The 22,166-nt window shown below is 39.2% G+C and overlaps 1 protein-coding gene across 1 annotated transcript in view; it reads right to left on the bottom strand.

Annotated features, from left to right (window-relative positions):
- The window catches only part of cox10 (cytochrome c oxidase assembly factor heme A:farnesyltransferase COX10), a 35,613-nt gene extending 34,045 nt beyond the window's left edge, over positions 1–1,568 (bottom strand). Inside the window, exons 1-2 of the mRNA XM_004556702.3 lie at positions 1,436–1,568; positions 57–199 (exon numbers count right to left, since the gene is read on the bottom strand). Coding sequence (XP_004556759.3) covers positions 57–199; positions 1,436–1,466 — 174 coding nt within the window. The 5' untranslated portion in view covers positions 1,467–1,568. The remainder of the gene's footprint in view (positions 1–56; positions 200–1,435) is intronic.
- Between the last annotated feature and the right edge of the window lie 20,598 nt (positions 1,569–22,166).

Below are 22,166 nucleotides of genomic sequence, written 5' to 3' on the forward strand. Positions count from 1 at the left end.
TGTTTAATAAACTGATTTTACGAGATACAATACGTTCGAAGACGACAAGATGATACCTGACGTTTGAGGAAGTTAAAATGTTGATACGTCAGCCAGTTTGAAGGATCTCTTCTGTGCAACTGAATAAGGCTGCGAGCAATCTGGTTGCATCGAGGAACATTTCGAGCTAGTTTCTGTTTCACACTTACACCAACAAAACCTACAAGAAACGCAAGACATAAAATTATTAAAAGTCACAGTTTGGTTAGATTTTCTTGGTCATTAAAAACTAAAACATGCTTTAATCAAAATTTTTCCTACATTTGTTGCCCAGATACATTTTGCTGCTCATTTCAGCATCCAAGAGAACACCACAGTCAATTTACTACTGCACAATCCCATTGCTCTTATTTGAAAATTTAACCAGCTAGCTCATCCCACCTCATGTGTCTTTCTCTGGCAAGGTAACCTGCTCAGTGCGGTGGTGATCTTTGTCATTCAGCTATGTGTGGTCATATTCGCTTGTCTGGTGGCTGTAAAGATCAGAAGGTTTGCTGCAAGCTCTAAGACCACTAAATTGCATTTGCAGCAGGTAGAGACTTGGTTTATATGTTTAACCAAGGCTGCAGAGCAGAAAACAACCTTGTTGCTACATGCAGTTCAAAAAGGATTTGGAGATTAGCAGGGAAACTGCTTAATTGCTACTTATTTTTTTACTATTTGTTTTAAAAAGCATGGTTGTTCATCTTTTTGTGCTCACACCCTACTGCCACAAATACTGTGAGAAATACTAGAAACCATGAGGAAAAAGCACATTTACTCTATGGACAGGGGGGGAAATGACCAAATAAAATGAATGGATGGACAGACAGATAAAATAAAACACAATCAGCAGCCTTTGACGTGGTTTTCATACCACTGATGCAATGCCACAACTCAGAGATATATATTTCGTTATGCTACTAGCCTTCCTAAAACTTAATCCGACCCACCAAACTTACTTTCACATTAGTGGTAACACTTTCACTGTTATTTTCATTAAATACGATAGCTCGAACACAGCAAATCCTACTGTGGATAAAACGTTATCCTAAATTGCTGTTGACAGTGTCCTTAGACCGACTGGCGAAGCATCGAAGTTATGTCCAATATTGACTCTTCTTAAGGGTAAACGTTCGGTATTTTGACACCGCAGGTGCAATAATAGCCACAGTCGCTATATAGCCTTTTTCCCCCTTTGTAGATGCGACCGACTTCTGCTTGGGGCGCATACCCTCTATAAACAAGGTCAATGCTAACCTATTGCCTACAGCTCAGTTGCATCTAGTTAGCTAAATGCTAAGCTAGTGAGCTAGCTTATGCCTTAGCATCAAGAGCTGATTTAAGCCGCCGCAGATTAAAATTGCGCTGAAAATAACGTCCCTTTGAACCAGATACAAATTTTATTGCATGTTACCTGACAGCCTGCTACATGGTGTTTTATACATGATCTCGAATCATAAAACCGGTTCCCGTTACGACCCCTTCACATGCAGCGAGTCGCCATTTTGACCTCCTTAGATAAAAACAAGTACTTCCGGGGGACGAGATGTTAAACAGGGAAGTGAGATTGGACGAACCGCAGGCACGTAAGAGGTTAGTATTAAGACACCAACAATCTCACCTAAAACTGGTGCAGTTATTATAACAAATAATATTTAACATATATTACTTGTAACATATTTTTAAACTCAGGCTAATATATATGTGTATATATATATATATATATATATATATATATATATATATACACACGTATATATATATGTATATATATATATATATATATGTATGTATATATATATATATATATATATATATATATATATATATATATATGTATATATATGTATATATATATATATGTATATATACGTATATATATGTATGTATATATACGTATATATATATATATATATATATATATATATATATATATATATATATATATATATATATATATATATATATATATATATGAATAAAGAGAGCGAAACATCCCATTGATATTCTGACACTCTGACACTTGCATTACTTAAGCAAGTAAGGTTTCAGGCTCAGGCTCAGCTCCCAGACATAATGTCATGCATGCAGTGCCTTGTAATCAATATCAATAAAATATTCTGCTTGCAAATGTTATCAACTCTTTTCAATGTTACCCTCAACTAAGGCAACCTAATTAGTTGGATGACCTCTTTTATTGTCTAAGAATAATTCAGAATGAATAATCAGACGTTTCAATCTAATCTCCATGTTTTATGGTGGAGCCTTTGGTTATCAATCCTGCAAAGGCTCAGTCATTAAAGAAGTATAAAGAAAGAACTATTTAGAAAAAACAGATCAGATAAGAAACATGCACATTATTTCAGTCTCTTAATCACATAGAGGCAGTCCACCAAATCATCAAGCACATAAAAAGTAGCTTTATTCATTACAGACGCTAGAAAATCACCCTGCCACTCCATAAATCTGTACACAAAGCAAACCAGTAATAGAGTTTTTTCATATTGAAGTTTTTGCATTCATACACACCCTCTTTTTATTATGCAGACTCAGCACAGAGCATCATGTACCCCAATTTCACTAGTGGATAATAGATTTGTAGTTGTTACATTGCCTAATCCTACATAAAGTGACAAAGAGAAAGGCATGTTATCCAAAAACTTAGCATAATGTGCTGTGGAAACTGAAATAGGAAGAATAGACCGAGGTATGCTAGGTCTTACAAAGTAATGAAACCAGATCTGAAACTTGAGGTACCATCAGATTTTGAATCCCGATGAACAACACCATGTGGCAAGTGTCTGACTGGCAATTACTTCTTTTTTGTCAGCATGATATTGATTCCAAACTCACTGCCAATGCAGTAAAACCATATCTGGAAACACACTGGGGAATACTATCACTCATGGATAGGCCTCCCAAGTACCCAGATCTAAGTGGAATCATCATGACAGAAAACTGAACAAAAAAGCTTTAAAAAACTTTAAAAATTGCCAGATGCACTCTTCACTGCCCTTATTTTTCAGATTGGCTTTAGTCAATACTTTTTAATAAAACAGTTTTAATCACAGAGGAGGACACCGATTGGTCAGTGGATTGTAGAGCTCATATTCAATGTAAAGAAAAAACATTCATTGTTGCTTAACAGTTTTGCACTATAAGCAGTTGTGAACTATACAAGACCAGGTCATTATCTGGAGTACATCGACTCATCTGACAAGCATGTTTTCTGTTATGAATGGCCTTGATGCGAGTATTCTTTGCAGTTGTTATATTGTTGAAGGACTGAAATCGTACTGCAATCCAAGCTAAGCATCCAATTCTCCTGATTCATCCCAATCATTTCACTGTACGGCCAACTCCTCTTTCCCTCCTAAGATTATACAGTGTAATCTTCATGCACCATCAAGATGCAATGGCTGATAAATGCCAATAATACACAAGGCCATTCACGTACCAGCATGAGAGCACCTTTATTACAGGATATAACCGTTATGTTCTGTTCTTCAATATTTCCCTCCACAATGACCCATCCTACAGCTTTACATTTGGTTTTGTTGTGAGGGGTGAAGACGAGGTTATTGCTTGATATTATGGCCTATAATTTACATCTAGGTACAGTTATACAACTCTAGTTTTCCATGCCCGCTTTATAAGAACACAGATGCTTTAGGTATAGAGCTACCGAGTTTATGGCAAAGCAGGGCACTGCATCCAAATTCAATCTTTGGAGCAGCAATGTCACAGATGCCACCAGTGAATAGCGTTATTAATAGAATATAAGGGACTAATATTAACAAATAGGCAAGCAAGACAAACTGCTCTTCTGGACTGGAACTGAATAATATTTTTCATTGCACCTGAGAATATTAAAGATCTATCAGTGAGTACAAACTCACAGATACAGGGGAGTAACTGCCAAGGAGCCAGCTCGCATAGCCTTCTGCCTAATCATTAGTCTGGCAGCTAAATTTGGCATTTCTTAAAGGTAAATACAGGCTTTGTGTTAAGATACTGAAAAACAAGACTGATAAGGTTTTATAAAACTTTGGATGTTGTTCTCTTAAAGGCAGAAAGGCAGGAAGCTTCACTTGTTTAGATAATTGCACGGTGCACTCCAGTGGGTAAAGACAAAGCTAATCATGCTTTTAACTCCTTCTGTCCATAAGGCAGACCAAAAGACAGGATCTTAAGAACAGATGGGCAAAGTGGAGTAGAATAGTTTTGAAACAATAGGTTTCTAAGGGTTTTTTCAACCTACTGGGGACTTTCAAAGGATTTTCTACTGTTATTCTAGCCCTGATGGTGGTCTCAGTATGAGGGCTTTTGTCATGATGCTTTCACTGCTTTTTGAAAAAAAAGAATGAAGTGGCTGTAAACATCTTCTCCAGGGAGAAACAAGAAAACAAAAGGAGTCAAGGCTTGCATTGTCAGAGTGACATAGTTTGTCAGAGAGCAGGCTGATGTCAGCCAGAGAACATTAGGCTTCAAAGAAATTACTACACCCACTGCAACGGGGTTTTGTCCTGCAATGCTATGCAGACTATAATTCCTGATTGAATCAGCTGCAATTACAGCTTTTAGGCTCTGACCTTTTAAGCCAGGGATAGAGTACAATTCCACGTACATGGAAGGAAAACAATTTGGAGTCATCTATTAACTTTGTTTGGCTGGTGTCTGATCATCAGCAACCAGAAACATTAAAAATGCTATGGTGGTTGCACTACTGTAAGGGTAAAGAACACAGGATATGCTTTCAATACTCACAAACATGAAAATTGACAGATTAATTGGAAAAAAGAAAATTAATAGACATTACTAACAAAGGGCCAGTTGCTCCTTACAAATAGGCCTGCTGGGAAAAAAAAAGTGGCCCTGGTTTTACATGTTTCACACTGGCGCACGAACTGACCACATATAATGAAACACTCTCCTCCCAAGCCTCAATAAATGGCCTAGTCCAATAACAGACGTCTCACAGACCTGTCATCAGCTCAGTTCATCTGCTTGGATTTATAAGCACTGTCCCAGAGGTTTTAGTGCCATCACTAATCCCACAGGAATAGCCATCTGAATGACTGTGGAGTCAGACCTTCTAAAAAAAATGAAAAAGGCAGACAGTGCTACATAACTCCAAGCAGAAACAGATGCAGAGACGCTTTTGTGTTTATAATTGATTTTCAAGGGCAACATTTTGTTGTCATAGTTGGTCTAACAAGCTCCTGGCTGGCGCCCAGTTGCTCGTCAACCACACAGTGTAAGACGTACCAGCCATTCATTGCCCTACCCCCAGTGGGATGGCACCATGCTGGAATACTGACATCAGCCATGGAATTTCCCTTTGGGACAGACACTTGTTCCATTTTAAAATACACGGTGACTCGGTCTGAGTTGGTGAAGCATCCAAAACCTCCTCAGATGAACCGGTATTCATCCTCAGCTGCCTCCCGGATGCCTGCCCTCTTTCCATCAACAACAGGTATTCTCAAGCCCTATGGCCACCAGTGTTTACGTTTGAAATCGCGGGTGTCTTTGTGGGCCTCCACAGTTAAGCTTCTAATTGGCCATGGCTCATCAATCACACAGCGCAACCCCGTTCACCCAAAATCTCAGCCAAACAGCTAAGAGGAATGAGACCCATGGAATGGACTCTATGTCTCCCAAAGGCCTAAAAGTAGGCTTAGGGAGGGGCAAGTGGTTTGTGAGAAAACCACGCTTTTTCCAAGCTCATGTCAAGCAATGTATGTGTCTGTCCTTTGTCTTTCCTGACATGCACACATTCCTTCCCCAACAATAAACTAAATCTTATTGTATATTTACATTTGATTTCAATCAAAACAGATGGGGATGTCTGTGGCTTTACTTTTTCTTCCTTGCTATCTTCTATTGAACTTGGGCTGAATTGTTAACCAGGTGTTGACCAAAGAACTTTGTTTTTTCACCTAATTATTTAGGAATAGCAGTGCTTGAAAAGTTAAAAGCCCAGTAACGGAGCATCCAACTACTTGATGCTTGGTAGTTTAGCGGTTCATCATGTCTGGGACCACAGTTCATAAGCACACTCCAGACAGGGTCAAATGGGTCATCTCCCTAGTCAATGTGCAGCAGTTATTTGGTTTGGCTGAACTCTCAAAGTCCATGATTTGGCCACAGTGTAATGCAGAGCCCACAAATTTGTCAAGAGGGGAAAAAAAGGCCTACAGTGTATGCGGTTTATGGGGTCACAGCAGAGCCTCCACATTTCTTCACAACCACAGACAACATGCGCAACACTCAGTGTGTTTTTTCCATTAGTCCTGGTGTGTTATTTATTTATTCCTCCATTTCCCTTTTCCTTTTTCCCCCACTAATACTTTTCATTCATTCATTCACCACAACAAGCTGTCTTTCCTAATGTTCGTCCCTGGGAACAGATGAAGGTCATGGTGATTTGCTGAAGATCAAGTCTGATAAGGACTGCAAACAAATCTGTGGTTCCCCTTGCCCTTTTAAAAAACACAAACATACTAAACACCCCTGTAGCTGGTCCATGTCCAATTCTCTTCAGTAACCAAGAGTAATCAGCCGTGTCATCCTTGTCGTAAATCTCCGGGCAGTAGCGGCTCCCAGCCCAGACGGGAATAGGCCTTGTTCAGTCGCACTTGCCTTCGCATCATAAATCCATGCCCGTCTTTGCGGGATCAGTTTCCTGCTTTGTGTGTATCTCCCAGCAGAGGAGTATATGGGGGAAGCGAGGATATTTCAAGACCACCGTCACCTGAAGGAGTCAATTTGCAAAATGGACTGTCTCTTCCTCCCTGCTGATATAATGCAGGGTTTTAAATGCTACTTTTTAACATCAGATGAAGATTTGAATCTTAGTCCTAGACTTGAATCCATTTCTGAAGTATAATTATTAAAAACAAGGAATACCATAAAAATATACCTAAAGCATATTTTATATATTCAGGACTGTGAAAAAGTATTTGTTCCCCTCTTCTTTCCCTTTCATTTTTTTGCATATCTGTCACTTAAATGTTTCATCAAACTAAATTTAGCATTTAACAATGATAACCCAAGCCAATGCAAAATGTAGTTTTTAGATGATTTCATTTATTAAAGGAACAAAGCTATCCAAACCTATCTGGCTCTATGTGGAAAAAGTTAACTAAACCTAATAACTGGTTGTGCGAGCCTTGCAAGTAAGAACTGGAATCAAGTGTTTGTGATAGTTTGCAATGGGTCTTTCAAATCACTGTGGAGGAATTTTGGACTGCTTTCTTGTGCAAAATTGTTGTCATTCTCCCTCCCACATTCTTCCCTTACAGAATGCCTATCTGAATTAAAATCTTGGTTCATCTCTAATTTTCCAAAGCTCAATGAGGATAAAACTGAAATCCTCCTTATTGGCAGTAAATCCAACCTAATGAAGACAAATCATTTCTCACTCACTATTGATAACTCCACAGTTTTCCCTTGAGCCTTGGTGTCATCCTAGACAGTTCACTATCCTTTAAATCTCACATCAATAATCTCATCCGTTCTGCCTATTTCCATTTACGCAACATTAACAGATTACCTCCTTCTCTTTCTGCCCAGTCTACATCCATTCTTGTCCACAGTCTCGTTACCTCCCACCTTGACTATTGTAATTCTGTCTTGCACTGTCTCCCCCAAAAATCCCTCCATAAGCTTCAACTGGTTCAAAACTACCAGAATCCCCTCCTACCAGCATATCAACCCTGTTCTTCAGGAACTTCACTGGTTCCCATTGAAATTCCGGATAATATACCGACTTCTTCTGCTCACCTTCAAGGCCATTCATAAGCTTGCACCTCCTTACCTTTCTGACCTGTTAAGCACTATCTTTTCTGCCCGCTCACTTCAATCCTCTTCTTCTATCCAGCTTGCTGTGTCTTCTTTCCGCCTCACCACCACGGGAAGCAGAGCTTTTAGCTGCTCACTCTCTACACCCAGATATAAGAAACATTGGTTCTCTCCCCTAGTTTAAATCTCAACTCAAAATCTATCTGTTCAAATCTGCATGTTCACTGTGAACCCACTGTTTGTTAATTTTATCTTGTGCTTTTGTTTTATTGTTCTTCATTTTGTCATTGTTCTATTATGTGTTTCGTTCTATTGTTAAGTGTCCTTGGGTGTCTTGAAAGGCGCTTTATAAATAAAATGTATTATTATTATTATTATTATTATTATTATTAATTCAGCCTCATTAAAGGGTTTTTAAGCATGAATCGTCTGGTTAAGGTCATCTCAAAGCATCTCAATCTGATTTAAGTCTGGACATTGAGCCAATTGAAAGATGGACTTGTTGGTGTATTTTGTCCTCCTGCATAACCCACAAGCACTTTAGCTTCTGGGCACAAACTGATGGCCGGACATTTGCTGTACCATCATTTGCGGCAAATCATCCAAGTTCTTAAGCAATCAAGCAGCCAAAGTCCATCACATTACAACTATTTACTTTTTCACCTAGGGCAGCTAAGTTTGGATATTTTTTCCCTTCATAAATGAAATCATTATTTGAAAATTGCATTTTGTATTTACTTGGTTATATTTATCTAATATTAACATTTATTTGATGATCTGAAACATGAAAGTGTGACATGCAAAAATCACGAGAAGTAAGAAGGGGACAAATACTTCTTCACACCACTGTATCATTCAGCATATTCCTTCTGAATTGTTCAAAACGGTCATGCTCGTCTCTTCATTTTCTCTCTCTCTCTCTTTTCAGATCATGTAAAGTGGCTTTATCACAATCTCTCTGCCATAAAATGGCTTAAACTTTCAGTGTTTAACCTTTCGTTTGTCTTTTTCATACACTTTCTGTAATGACTATCACCCACTCTTATTCTCCGAGAAAACGTTCTTTTCTCAGTGGAGACGAGCTAGTTTTACACACACTGTGTGATGACCTCAAGGCCAAAGAAGGACCTTCCTTTCTGCAGGTCAGCGTGCATGGCTGGGTGTATGACAGAGTCTTGGCAGCTGTGGTCTAAGTGGTTTTGTAAGGCAGAGAAATACTGAACATCCCTGGATGCCTTTCTTATCTTGTGGGGACAAAGTTGTTTCACACATTACACTTTCCCTCTCAGCTACTCTGGTGGTGGTCTAAATGTCACTCACCCAACCCCTAACATTATCCTTACATGAATATAGCATTTGATTGGATTGGATTATACTCTTAATTGCAGTCATCGTAATAAAATGCAATATTATTAAAATTACCCAATTAAATCCTAATTATAACTCTCTAATGTGTTGAACTGAAGCCTCGGTTAAGATGTCTTGTGATCTGCCTGCACTGCAAACATAGCGTTAGAGCTCTTGTATTAGATTCCAATCGGGATTACGGTCCACTGCAATATTCTATTACTATTATTTGTAAGTAATTTGAACAACAATAGAAGGGCGATTCTCTTTCCATAGCTGCTTTCATTACTAACATACCCTCCAACATGACTCCCCCTCCCTTTTTCGGAAAGTGCCACAATGACAAAGTGCATAAGAAAAGCATGGTGGCAGAAAACGAGGGAATCCTATCAGTGCATGAATTTAATTACCACTCAGATGGCGCCACATAATGAGGAAAAGGTGGATGTGCGAGAGACTTGCATAATTCATTTCGCCTTTCTCATTTCAACCTGCCCTAGCCTCCTCGCCCCTCCTCTGTATTTCCTACACGGTGCCACATTTCTCTGATCGATGATCAATAATTTCTTTTCACCCAAAAAGATTTGCATAGAGGGAATTATCTGTTCTCTGTGTACCATTGGGGGAAAACTTGCACGGCACTTTGGAATACAGGTGGCTGAAATCAGCTTCAGTGTTATGCCCTCTCTCCCCCACTTGGCCTAATTTGTCATCTGCTGTTGAAATAAATGGCAGAGGAGCACCACAGCCTGCCCACCAGAGCCCAGATTACAGTGGACTACCTTTACAACAGAGTGCAATAGCAGACAGAAAGCCATTTTACAATTGCACAGAACTGACAGACCCTAGCCAGACATTTCTTCCACTCAACCATGTCTGGTTCTTGACCCTTAGGGAGATTCTGTAAGTTGAATGCTTGTTTTTTAATCCAAACCAGTTTGGATGGAGATGAAAGCAAAATGGAAGCCTCAAAATAGCAATCACAGAAAGGATTCGAACTCGTATGTCTTGACATGAGATTCATTTAGTCTGTGCATCAATTTTCTACTGTAAATGTGCAATCGGAAGAAAACTGGAGATATTAGCCACTGCTGTGGTGTCAGATGCCGATACGGAGAGAGAGAGAGAGAGAGAGGAATGTTCTAGCCACCAAAAACAGACACATTGTCAATAGACCACTCAAGTAAGTGAGCACCAAGCTTGAGTAGTGTCCCTGGACTATAAGTATGCAGTTTTTGGATTTGCAAACAACACATTCCCAGAACAGCTAATGTTTTTATACTGTCAAGCTTTAACACTATAGTCGTCTATCTCCTTAACTTCCTGTTCTTTCGAAAGCTCAGTGGGTTCATCTAATTTACAGACTTTTAAAGAGTGTTTACAATCGCCTGATATTAAGAGGTACATGTCTCCAGCCTAAAGACATTTTACACATGGTGTCCAGTGGAGTATATTTTGTGTGAGCCTGTTTGACTGTGCATCTTAAAGGGAAATGTGTGTATTCACAAGGGTGTGTGTGTGTGTGTTTGAGTGTGTAGAAAGACGGGGATGGTTGTTTGAAACTTGATCTGAGGGCCAGTTGGATTCATGAAGGGTCTCTTTTATGTCCCCTTCCCATCCGGTGTCTTGACTTGAATCACCCTGCCTGAATCAAGTGCTTCCTTATGCCAAACGCTTGCTCTGCTACTTAAAAACAAATGGGCGGAAAAAAATGATGTGCATGTATGTGTCACAGTGTCAGTCAAACACTTTAGACGCTCTGTTTTGTTTTTACTCCTTCCTTCCTAAATCTCCCCCATCTGACAGTCACCAGTCGCAGATGTAGATTTAAGAGAAATCCATATGAAATTGCTTAATACCTTTAGATTCTGTATCAGCATCGGCATAACGAATCACACTGATTTATTTTTTCATTCCCAACTTGATTCTGCTCCTTTTTAGACCATTTGTGCCAGGTGGAATAGTCATTATATAGTTACTTGGGCGGAAGGAAGACAAGAGGATTAGATGGACATTCCGTACTCAGGAATCCCAGGAAACTTTATAGGACTTGAGAGCTGTTGCGATAGGTCTGCTGTGCTGTAAATAAATGTTAAACCATCAGCATTCCTGAAAAAACAATGCCCAGAAAACGAGTTGTGAGTTATGTAAGGAAAAGAAAAGAACGGCTGTGAATCCAAATGGTTTTCAGCTTTATCCAGAATTCTGTAACCCGACAAATCACAAGAGGTGACGTAGACAGCACACATTCATGTAAGCTGTATTTTTCTTATGTAAATGTGCCCAGGAAAGTCATTGCATGCTCCATTTTATGTCTGTGCGCAGTTAAAAATGTCTGTTATCCAGATTCAGGTGTACGCACACTTTGAAGGGCCTATAAATACTGTCGGACTAATTTGATTTAAACTAAAATGGAAAACATGTTTTGACCCCTCAATGAAAACCATGTGTGTGCTCGATGTGGTAGCCAGGTTGAGAAGCAATCTTTTTGTGTGTGTTTTTATTCGAATGCCTCCAGTGGCACTTCATTTCCATACATTTTTAGCACAATACAGACACTTTTGATAATCTCGGCTTTCTCCTGGTTATAAAAACTTAAAGAATTGCCAGTCGGTTCAGAATACACGCACATATCCAGGTATGCCGCTCCTATGTTAATGAATAAAAATGGAGCTGTGATTTATACTTCTCCATGTGACGTTGCTGTTTTACAGTCTGTATCCTTTAAATCTGAGAAAAGTCATAATCTTCCCCCTTAAAACAAGAAGAATGATGAGCTGCTGATAAGTATGCAAAGACGAACCCAATGTCACGCTTGTACTGTCTGGAACTGGAGACATGAATCTACTGCATGCACTGTTAAATCTCCCAACAACCTCCCAAATAACTGCAAAATGATGTGAATCCACTGAAGCATTTACATAAGCCAATCTAACTTGCTTCATGCCTGATATTGCCTATTGATTTTAATTCTAATCTAAAACCTTCCACAAAATTAAATTTGCTGATAAAATCCTGAATCCACCATGGCCATTTAACACGATAAATTAGATTTATCCATGTCCAGATATTAAGATGAGAGAACGTGTGTATTTATTCTCCCTCCAACTGCAGGCCATGCGGGACATTATGCCCTTATGGGACCTTTACTGGCCTGTAAACAAGTCATCAGTGATGGGACGCACAAGCCACAATCATTCATATTTTGTTAAGATTTGTTTTGACCTTGCTGCTAAGCGAGAGTAATGTCAGTCATTCCCTCGGTGACAAGTGTTGCTAATCACACGCAGACCATCGCTGTTTCTCAGCCACAGATGTATGGGAACACATTGATTTCCTTTTCCCATGAGTCATGTTTTTCTCTGAAATTGGAAAGACAAGATGATGCTTTTATTATCTTGCATTATCTCTGGAACATTTGTATACCTAATAAAAAACTTTTGTGCTATTTGTAGCTAGTCATATCGAAGTCCAAAACCATACTTTATTTTTCAACAGTTTTACTGTATAAACATTTACTCACTAAGTGGTTCTCATTGCTACACTCATCTAAGAGTATTTCCATAACCAAAACTATTTATTGGAAGAATTTCAAGTGTAAAAGAAAAGAAAAAACATCCCAAGGTCACACCTCAGGCTGGAGAACAAAGCAGGGTGTGATTACATGCGGCATCTTCACAGATGCAAAATTAAAATAAGTAAATACATACAGTTTCTACAGGGTTTTTGGATGGAGAGAAATGAAAAAGACAAGGTTCAACCAAGGGCAAGCTTGTTTGTAAATGGGTATTACTGGATCAGTTTAGCCTGTTTAATTGGGCAATACTGCAGCTGGAATTCCAGCTTGTTATGGACTCGCCCGTCATTAGGTGCTGGATGAATCTTTGCCAGTGGTTTGTATCACTTTCAAAAGGGAGGACTACAGAGGTCTGGACAAGGAAATGAAGATTTTAGTTGATGGTTATGTTTAAAGTAGAAACAACAGAGTGGTAAAGAGCTGTCTGCTATATAACCTTCCTCCCATGCTGACACCTGGCTTGTGTAAAGTTTTGCTAGAAAGTTGGGGTTAAAACTGGCAACACCAAAACTGCTTTTGGGAGCTACGGTTGTACCTTCGGATAAGCAACATTATTAATAATAATAATAATAATTGCAACATACTACACCACCTCCAATATTTCCAGTATGTCTTCAAACAGAATTCTTTAATTTTGATTAATTTTTATTCCCTAAATATACATTCGTTTAATTTTTGATATGAAAAATACTTTCATGAAAACGTTTGTGGTGCATTTTAGCCTCTTTGAGGTTCTTGTGTTGGTTTTCTGCCCCACATTTCTGTTTAATTCTTAATTGTCACGGTAATTTTGGGCTTTTAATGATTTCTTTCAATTGTTCCATGGCGGTATGAATGTACAGCATACGTCTTTAATTACTTAAGAAAACAACAATTGGGTGCACAACTTTGAATTTATTTTGGATTTTTTCCGATCCATAAAGGGTCAAAAGTATACACACAGGTTCAAATATGTACATACACTCACTTAAATCTTTTAATAATTGGTGCAGAAGGTTTTTTTTTTACTTTTACCTTGACACAGCCTGGGTCTATTAACGTTTCATTAGTGATTATGATTGACTACAGCTTGTTCATTCCCTTTGCCTGAAAAGGATTTGTTTGACAGCACTCACTGGACTGATGAATACTCAGATCAGTGGGATAGTCCAGAACTCAGACATGATGTAAGAATTGAGAATTGCGAATTTAAATTTTTGACCACAAATGTGCATGAGGCATTTTTTTTTATCCAAAATCCAATGATAAATCCACTGTATGCTATCTGCTTAAATTCAAATTGAAATTGAAATTTTATTTGTCACGTACACAGTACGATATGTAGTGAAATGCTTAGACAACTGCTCGTGACCTAAAAAAAAAGAAAAAAGAAAAGGCTATGAATAAGATAGGAAATAAATATGAAAATTAAAAAGGGTAAATTTAACTAGGAAGGAATAAAATAAAATATAAAAATTAAAGTTAAAAATGAAATAACTGTACAACGCAAATTAGACTGAAGGGTAAATTTAACTGGGAAAGAATAAGATAAAATATATAAATTAAAGTTGAAAATAAAATAACTGTACAACAAAATACACAATACACAGTATAGAAATATATAAGAATGTATGAAGAAATATAAATATTATATACACAATAACAGCAGCTGTACAAGTATTATTACATAACAACAGACATAAAGTCAGAGATTAACTGTTGAACACTTTCCTCAGGAGTTTAAAGAAATAAGGAGGTGATGGAGAACAAACAGAGCTGCAAGTGGACAGAATTTTGGACTTAAATTCATCCAGTGGCCAGAAATGTGTGTGAGCATTGATGTTTCTGTGAGCTACATAGGTAAATGGGCTGTGTTATTTCTAGTAAGTCATGAAATCTTTACATTATTGTATCCATATTTTAATATTGTATTTGTTGCTTGATTTGCTGCCTCCAAAATTAAAAGACAAAACAGCAACAATTACTAAATTATTACTCTTCTCATCTCAGGGCATTAAATACAACTGTTACTGTCAGAGTAAATCACAAGACTGTCTAACAGTAGAGTAGAGTTAATGTTACGTTTTTGAGCTGTTTGTTTTGCACAATTTTTCTTTTTCACTTTTTTTTTCAGTTAGTATTAAGTTTAGACACCAAAAGTAGGGTTCAGAAAAAAGTTTATAGCTTGCTTAAAAACCATGGTTCCAAGAGGCCATGACCAAGTCCATATGTCAAAATATTGTGTGTGTATCTAAGATCAGGACATGGTGCTACCAATTGTCAATCAGTAAATGGCAAAACTAAGCGAAAACTTAAATCATCTCTCTCATCTGTGAAAAAGTATCAGCATCAGTAGTGGCCCGCTAGAGGTCATTTTGTAGCTCTGGCAGTGCTCACCCTGTTCCTCTTTGCACAAGGTTACAGATACAGGTCCTTGTGATGGGTTAAGGACCTTCTACAGCCCTGTCCAACTGTATTAGAGTAACTGCCTGCCTCCTGGAATCTCCTCCATGCTCTTGAGACTGTGCTGGCAGACACAGCAATTCCTTCTGGCAGTGGCATGTATTGATGTGCCATCCTGGAAGAGTTGGGCTACATGTACAACCTCAGCAGGGTCCAGGGATCGCCTCACCATTCCAGTAGTGACGCTAACACTAGCCAAATGCAAAACTAGTGAACAAACAGTCAGAAAAAGTAAAGAAGGAAAAAGCGTTAGTGGCCTCCACCTTTTAAATCTTTCCTGTTTTAGGGGCTGTCTCATTGGTGCACCTGTTTACCTTCCTTAACACCAAAGCAGCTGAAACTGAGTTGCAACAGCCCCTCTGCTGTTTAACTGACCAGATCAATATCTTAGACGTTTAATTGACTTGATGCTACACTCTGTTTAGAAAGGGTTCCAGTTTTTAAAAATATATGTACATATATAGTAAGAAACTCAAATAAATTTTTTACAGACAAATAAGAGCAACATTTGTAATTTCACAAGAGTTCCTTCTATGTATTCAATATTTGCACATCTGCACTAGTGCTCACTGGGCCAGATATCGATTATGCTCTAAGAGCAGCACTTGCATGCTAAACGCTCAGCACATCCTCATGACGGTGAGTCTTCAGCCTTCTGGTTGTTCCCCCCTGGTTCATGAATAACTCAGCCAGTCTTCTCATGTTTAATTCAATCTCCGAAAAGTTGTTGACCCACACTTTATGCCAACTGTCTGTTACTTTTATTACCCCTTTATCACCCATTTAAGACACACTTTGTTTTTGCTTCAAGTTTCGCCGCATGTTCAAAGTGGGACCATTAACAAAGAGCTTTGTCAGCAATGAGAATTAGTGCCTGTAATTTCTGCCCCTGCTTGCTGATTGGAATCACGTTATGTTAAACATATGTAAAGTAGCTTTCAGGTCTGTTTTCACATTTTCCATAATTACAGACACAAGTCCTTGTAAAATCCAGGCATTTTCCTGTTTACCGTGTTAACACTGTTAACATTTGACTGCATGAGTGTATGTATGTGTGAAGCTGCAGCCGTGAAGACCCAGCTAATGTATAGATATTGTTCTGCCTGGGTGGGCCAAGGACTGCAAGGTAATCTCTGTCACGCAGCTGCCACCAGCAGCAGATAAACTAGCGATGGTTGAACCCCAGTGTGGGAGATTTGTTTCTGGCACAGGTGTTATATTTAATATGCCCATATATTAATACTTGGCTGGAAAAGAACAGGCAGGAGTCATACATGCAGAACAGGCTCAGACAGATCCCTAGAGATAATTGTCTGCACATTTAAGTCCTTTTTCTATCTCTTAGTTCATTCTCTTTGGGCAACTAATAAAATAACCAATATTAATCAGTATCACATGGCGCTGGTGTAATTCTTTAGACATTAAGTCAGTGTAACTGTTTATTATTCTTCTGCAAAGATTATATTCAAGACGAAGTTCTTTTAAAAGGCTGACATATTTAGACATGATTCAGTGGCAGGTATTAAAAACAAAACAGCCCACAAACCAAATGTATGAATTTCTTAGCTTTTCATCAATAATGACCTCAAAATGTCCACTGGAGGTTGGGATTAAAGCCTCAGGTCGACTATGCAGAAAGGAGATCCCCTTGTGTCAGTTGTCTCTTGACCAGATAACGAATGAATTTAACAGCATGTAACAGCAATATCTTCCCAAAATGCATGCTGGACTTGCAGTGTTCCCGGGTTGGACGCTACTTCGCTATCACTCAGAGACTAATTACACTGTCGATTCCCCTTCCACCTCTCCTCCTCCTCACAGATTTCTTTTTTCTAAACGCACATCTATCTCTCCCACGGGCGGTTAAATGCATGAGTCCACACACACACACACACACACACACACACACACACACACACACACGCACACACACACACGCACACAGTCTTATTTTTCTTATCTGCCTTCTAAGCTGAAGGGACTGCACCTCCCCAGCCACACTTGCAGTCAGATGTGTGGCAGCCTCAGTCGCTTACTGCTATTTCTCTCACTAATTTAAAGCTACTGTATGGATTCCTTCAATGTCCTCGGGCAGCTTTCCTTCTTCTCGCTCTCCCCAATCAATCAATCACTGCTAATTGCTCAATTACTCTGGTGAAAAACTAAGGAAGGACAGGACTTTTTTCCCCCCCTCCAGCTTGGATTGCTTATTCTCCTTTGGTAAACAGACACAGACTGGAGTGATAAAGTGTGTCCTCCTAAAGGACGCCAAGGGATGAGATTCCCTAATTAATCCAAACATTAGGTAAGCGGAGGCTTTCCACATGCAAGACACTCTCAGTATTGCATGGAACTGCTCTACTTATCAGCAGAATACAGCACACTGTGATATATTTTCAAAGTTAACTTGACTTCAGTGCAGAAAGAGCAATGTTAAGTAAATGAGAAGTGACTTAAACTCTGATTTTACTGATAAAGTGGTTTAATTTCTCTTCTTAACATCTAAACGTTCTACTCAGCATCAGGCTGAAGTGATTAGTGTACCAAGACAGAGCTGACCTACGGTTTTTTAAAGGCTTACATTAAATATATGTTATGGCTGCCCCAGTGGTGGTAATCAGCCTCCTTCACTTTTCCTCTTCACTCCATTTTCCCCTCATTTGTCTCCTGAGTGAAACTGCCCATTTGGGACATGACTAAGAAAATCCTTCCATCTGTGGACGAAGGTCTCACCTCTTGCTCTCAAGTCGGTCACATCTCCTGCAAATTAAATGAAAAAATTCACGACTCTGCTGCTTCTCACCTGCCTGTTCACTCTCCACTCCTCTTGCTCGTTGGATTCTCTCAGCCTGTCAAATTCCACCTGTACCAGCTGCAAAGGAAATACAAGTAGGAATTCAAAATATCTGCATAAGAAAAATATTCTGACTACTCTTCCTGCATGTCATTAACCTGTCTTTTCCTGTCTGGCAGTCCCCTTAACATTTCCAGTACCACTTCTGGAAACACTTATCTGTTCACCAGAGAAGTTCACCAACTACCAAGTTCTGACTTTACTGATTTTGTTGTAAAAAGGGAATATTTAAACTGGCCATTGGTCTCTGGGTATATGCAGTATCGACAGGCTTTCAAATCAAAGTTCAGGTAATATATATGAGCTGAAAGCTCAGGTTTCAGACTGTTCTAAACACTTGGTTGACAACAGTTTTTTCTCAGTTTTTTCTGTATGATGAAAGAGAGGGGATATCTCTAACACGTCATGCTGGGAAAATAATTCAGATCCAAACACTGACTTCTCAATGCTTCTCTTTGGGAGAGACAGCCAGTTTGAAAAAAAAAGAAGCTTTGCTTAAAAGGAATGGTGCTAAATACCTCGTTACATACAGTGGATGAACTGAGGGACTGTACCAAGGTCCAGTCAAAGAACAGCTAAATAAATATTCTTTTGAACTAAATCATCCAGTTCACAAACAAAGATTCAAAACTCAGATCTTAATTAATCAGTTTGAAGTCACATGGGACTTGTATTAGCTCGGAACTCTTAGAAATTTCTAAAAATTGCAAAGTTCATCTGTATTCTTTATCTGATTTATCATTTGTAAAGCAGATTTTCTACCATGTTTCACCAAACTCAGTGGCAATTATCCTAAGAGTTTAGAGCACTCTCATTGATAATTCAGAACATTCAGGTTGCTAAGTAGCATGTAAACATATTTATGGAAAAAATAAACTCTAAAGAACAGAATATCAGAAGATGACCATCTGGATTATATTTATGGAAACATGCATCAAGGAACATTCTGCTGTCTTTTATCATTTGTGTATTTATAGTAGGCTCAGGTTAGGTTTATAGATAGCAACTGCACGCTCAATATTTTTCATCACATCTGAGGATAATGTGGATAACTTCAAGTTAATAACAGACTCTATTTCTCCCATGTAACTGTACAACATGAAACAAAAATATATCATCATCCCCTGGTAATGCTAATCACATGTAAACAGGGCTTCATCATCTCTAAAGCTCAAAAATGCTTTCTAATGACGACTAACTGGCACACTGCATTTTGGTTGGTCTGTAATCCAAGCACACAAATAGAAAAGTTAATAGTAAAGTTTTTCTTTCACTGTGACATCAGTAGATCCAGACTAAATGGCCTTTTTAAAATTTTTCATCTCACCAATGGAGAGTCAAATAAATGACTGCATTTTTAGGGTTGCAGTTGTGCCGTGCTTCTCGCCATCCGGCTGTCATCCTGAATAACCTCTGGGCAGTTATGTTGAAGCCCGTATCTAAATTAAAATGAAAGAAGCCTCAACTTAAACAGACTGGGGCATAAAAATTACATTTATAGAAAAAATAACCAGGCAAATAAGTGTGCCTTGCATACTTAGTCATACTTCTACTAGCTTGCTCAAAGCTACAGAGCTGGGGCCTGTTCTTCGTACCTTGCTAAGTAAGTTAGCTGGATTAGATTGTTGACGATTTTGCGTGATCCTGGATCGTTCGGTTCCCCGAAGCTCATCCGGGACTTGCTGTCATAGCAACAGAGCCGTAAGCGTAAACCTGCTCGGGAGCAGGTTTACTTTATGTAAACAGGATTAGATCGCGGCCACGCAGGTATGTCCGCTTCATTTATACGAAAGCAACAGCGATATTCCACCACTGTTTCACCATAAATAAATAACATCAATGTAACTAAAGATAATGCAGCACTTGATCCTTTTATTGATGTCACACAGATACATACAGGTCATTTCCTAAAAAAGGGAAATGAACTATTAACATTCTATTACATGTATGTGATTATTACAGATGTAATTCATATTTCAGAGTAGTAATTGTAAATTACTTCGTGTAATCAAGATGAGAGACCACGGCTATAAAAGCGAAGGTGGATTTGGGAAGCCTGTCGCAGCCATGTCCTGTCCGTATACGCGAGCAACCCATTGCGGAAGGTGCAAGATTGATAAGGAGAGTCCTCAGAATTCAGCGTATATTGCGGGATAGACAGGATCCTTTAGCTCAGCGCGACAGTGTGCTCATTGAGAGATATCGATATTCCCGTGAGGGTATTATTTACTTAACCAACTTGTTGACGAGGGGGTGCAGGACCACCACCTGTCTTTTTTTCCTCTGCCCTTTTCTTGGTTGCTGTTATGAACAAACTAACAGAGTATTACAGGCCAGTATTACCTTGCCAAGAGACGAAAAGCAATCTAAGAGATAAATATTACCATTCTGTAGAATACTCCTGTATTCCACTTTTACTTGTTCCCATGTTCTTGTGGGTCCTGTTGTGGCTCTAATGTGAAAGGGGATATAATATAACATATTATAATATAATATAATGCCATATGATATTGGACAATATAGTGTCATATGATAGATCTACCCTACCGCCTACTGGTGTTGGCCAGAGGGGCCGATGGCGCGATATGGCAGCCTGGCTACAACCGTAGCTGCCTCCACCAGTGTGTGAATGTGGGAGTGAATGAATAGTGGTATCGTAAAGCGCTTTGGGTGCCTTGGAAAGCGCTATATGAACCCAATCCATTATTATTAGTATTATTATTAAATTACCTACGAGTTTGATTTGTCAGCAACTTTCTGCCAGCCCTCTCTCCTTGCTTCTGCAGCCTTTGCAGTTTTCTCTTGCGTTTTAATTAAACTCTGAAACTCCTGAAATCCCTCACTCATGAGTTCTTGCTCTGCTGCCGGAAAATACCGAGCACGCCCCTTCGACATTTTCGCCGACCAATCAGCGGGTTGCCGATCAATGTTTCTACTATCGATGCGTAGCCCCTTTTACGACACCCAGTGATGTCACATTACTGCGTCCAGCTGTACTAATCGTCAACAGCAGGCGTGTTCGGGGAACCGGATTAGCGAGCTCACGGTTAGCGCGATGGTTTGGTCTTGGATGTGTCATTTGATCTTGGATGTAGTAAGCGACGTACGAAGAACAGGCCCCAGGTCAGCCACTAATCAGAAGGTCGGTGGTTCGATCCCAGGCTGCCTCCTGGCTGCATGCCAAATATCCTTGGGCAAGATACTAACTCCGTGTTTGCCTACTGGTGGTGGTCAGAGGGCCCGGTGGCGCCAGTGTCCGGCAGCCTCGCCTCTGTCAGTGCGCCCCAGGGCAGCTGTGGCTACAATGTAGCTTGCTATCGCCAGTGTGTGAATGTGTGTGTGAATGGGTGAATGACTGAATGTAGTGTAAAGCGCTTTGGGGTCCTATGGACTAGAAAAGCGCTATACAAATGCAGGCCATTTACCATTTACACAATGCTATGGCTTCATCAGCAACTCATATTCAGTCTCAACAGAGGACTTGAACAAATGCTAAGCGCTATTTTGCTATGGATACAATTAGCCACGAAAAACTTTACTGTGTTACACCCTGGCCTAGGCAACCGGGGTGCAACGTAGAAAAACAAAGATAAGGAAAATAAAACCACGAAGGCTCTCCACCAAAATCCCAAAACGAAAATATCCCATGACGAAAGTATTAACAAACCCATTCACAACTATTTACAACAGACTATTTATTTACAACAAAAACACCAAACTATTTACAACACGGGGGAGATCGCGACCATGACACACTGAAACACAGGGTTTAAATACATAGAGGGAGCAATCAGGAAATGGACCACAGGAGGGAAACACAGCTGGGGCAAATTAGAACTGACGAGACAGGGAAAATGTAAACTGAACACACTAAGATAACACAGACTTTCAAAGTAAAGCAGGAAATACATAAGTCATGCAAAAACAAAACACTAACACACCGAAACGTAACAACTGGTACACGTACCTATAGATTTACTATTATAACAAGCAAAGACACAGAGAATGAGTTTTAACATACAGTCAGAACAACAATTTTCTTCTCTCGTGTTTATGGGTTAAAATAAAAAACATACATCTATGAGGGCGAAATGTCTGTAAACTGAAACTTGATAGTGC

Source organism: Maylandia zebra, linkage group LG8, assembly GCF_041146795.1.
Source record: "Maylandia zebra isolate NMK-2024a linkage group LG8, Mzebra_GT3a, whole genome shotgun sequence".
NCBI lineage: Eukaryota > Metazoa > Chordata > Actinopteri > Cichliformes > Cichlidae > Maylandia > Maylandia zebra.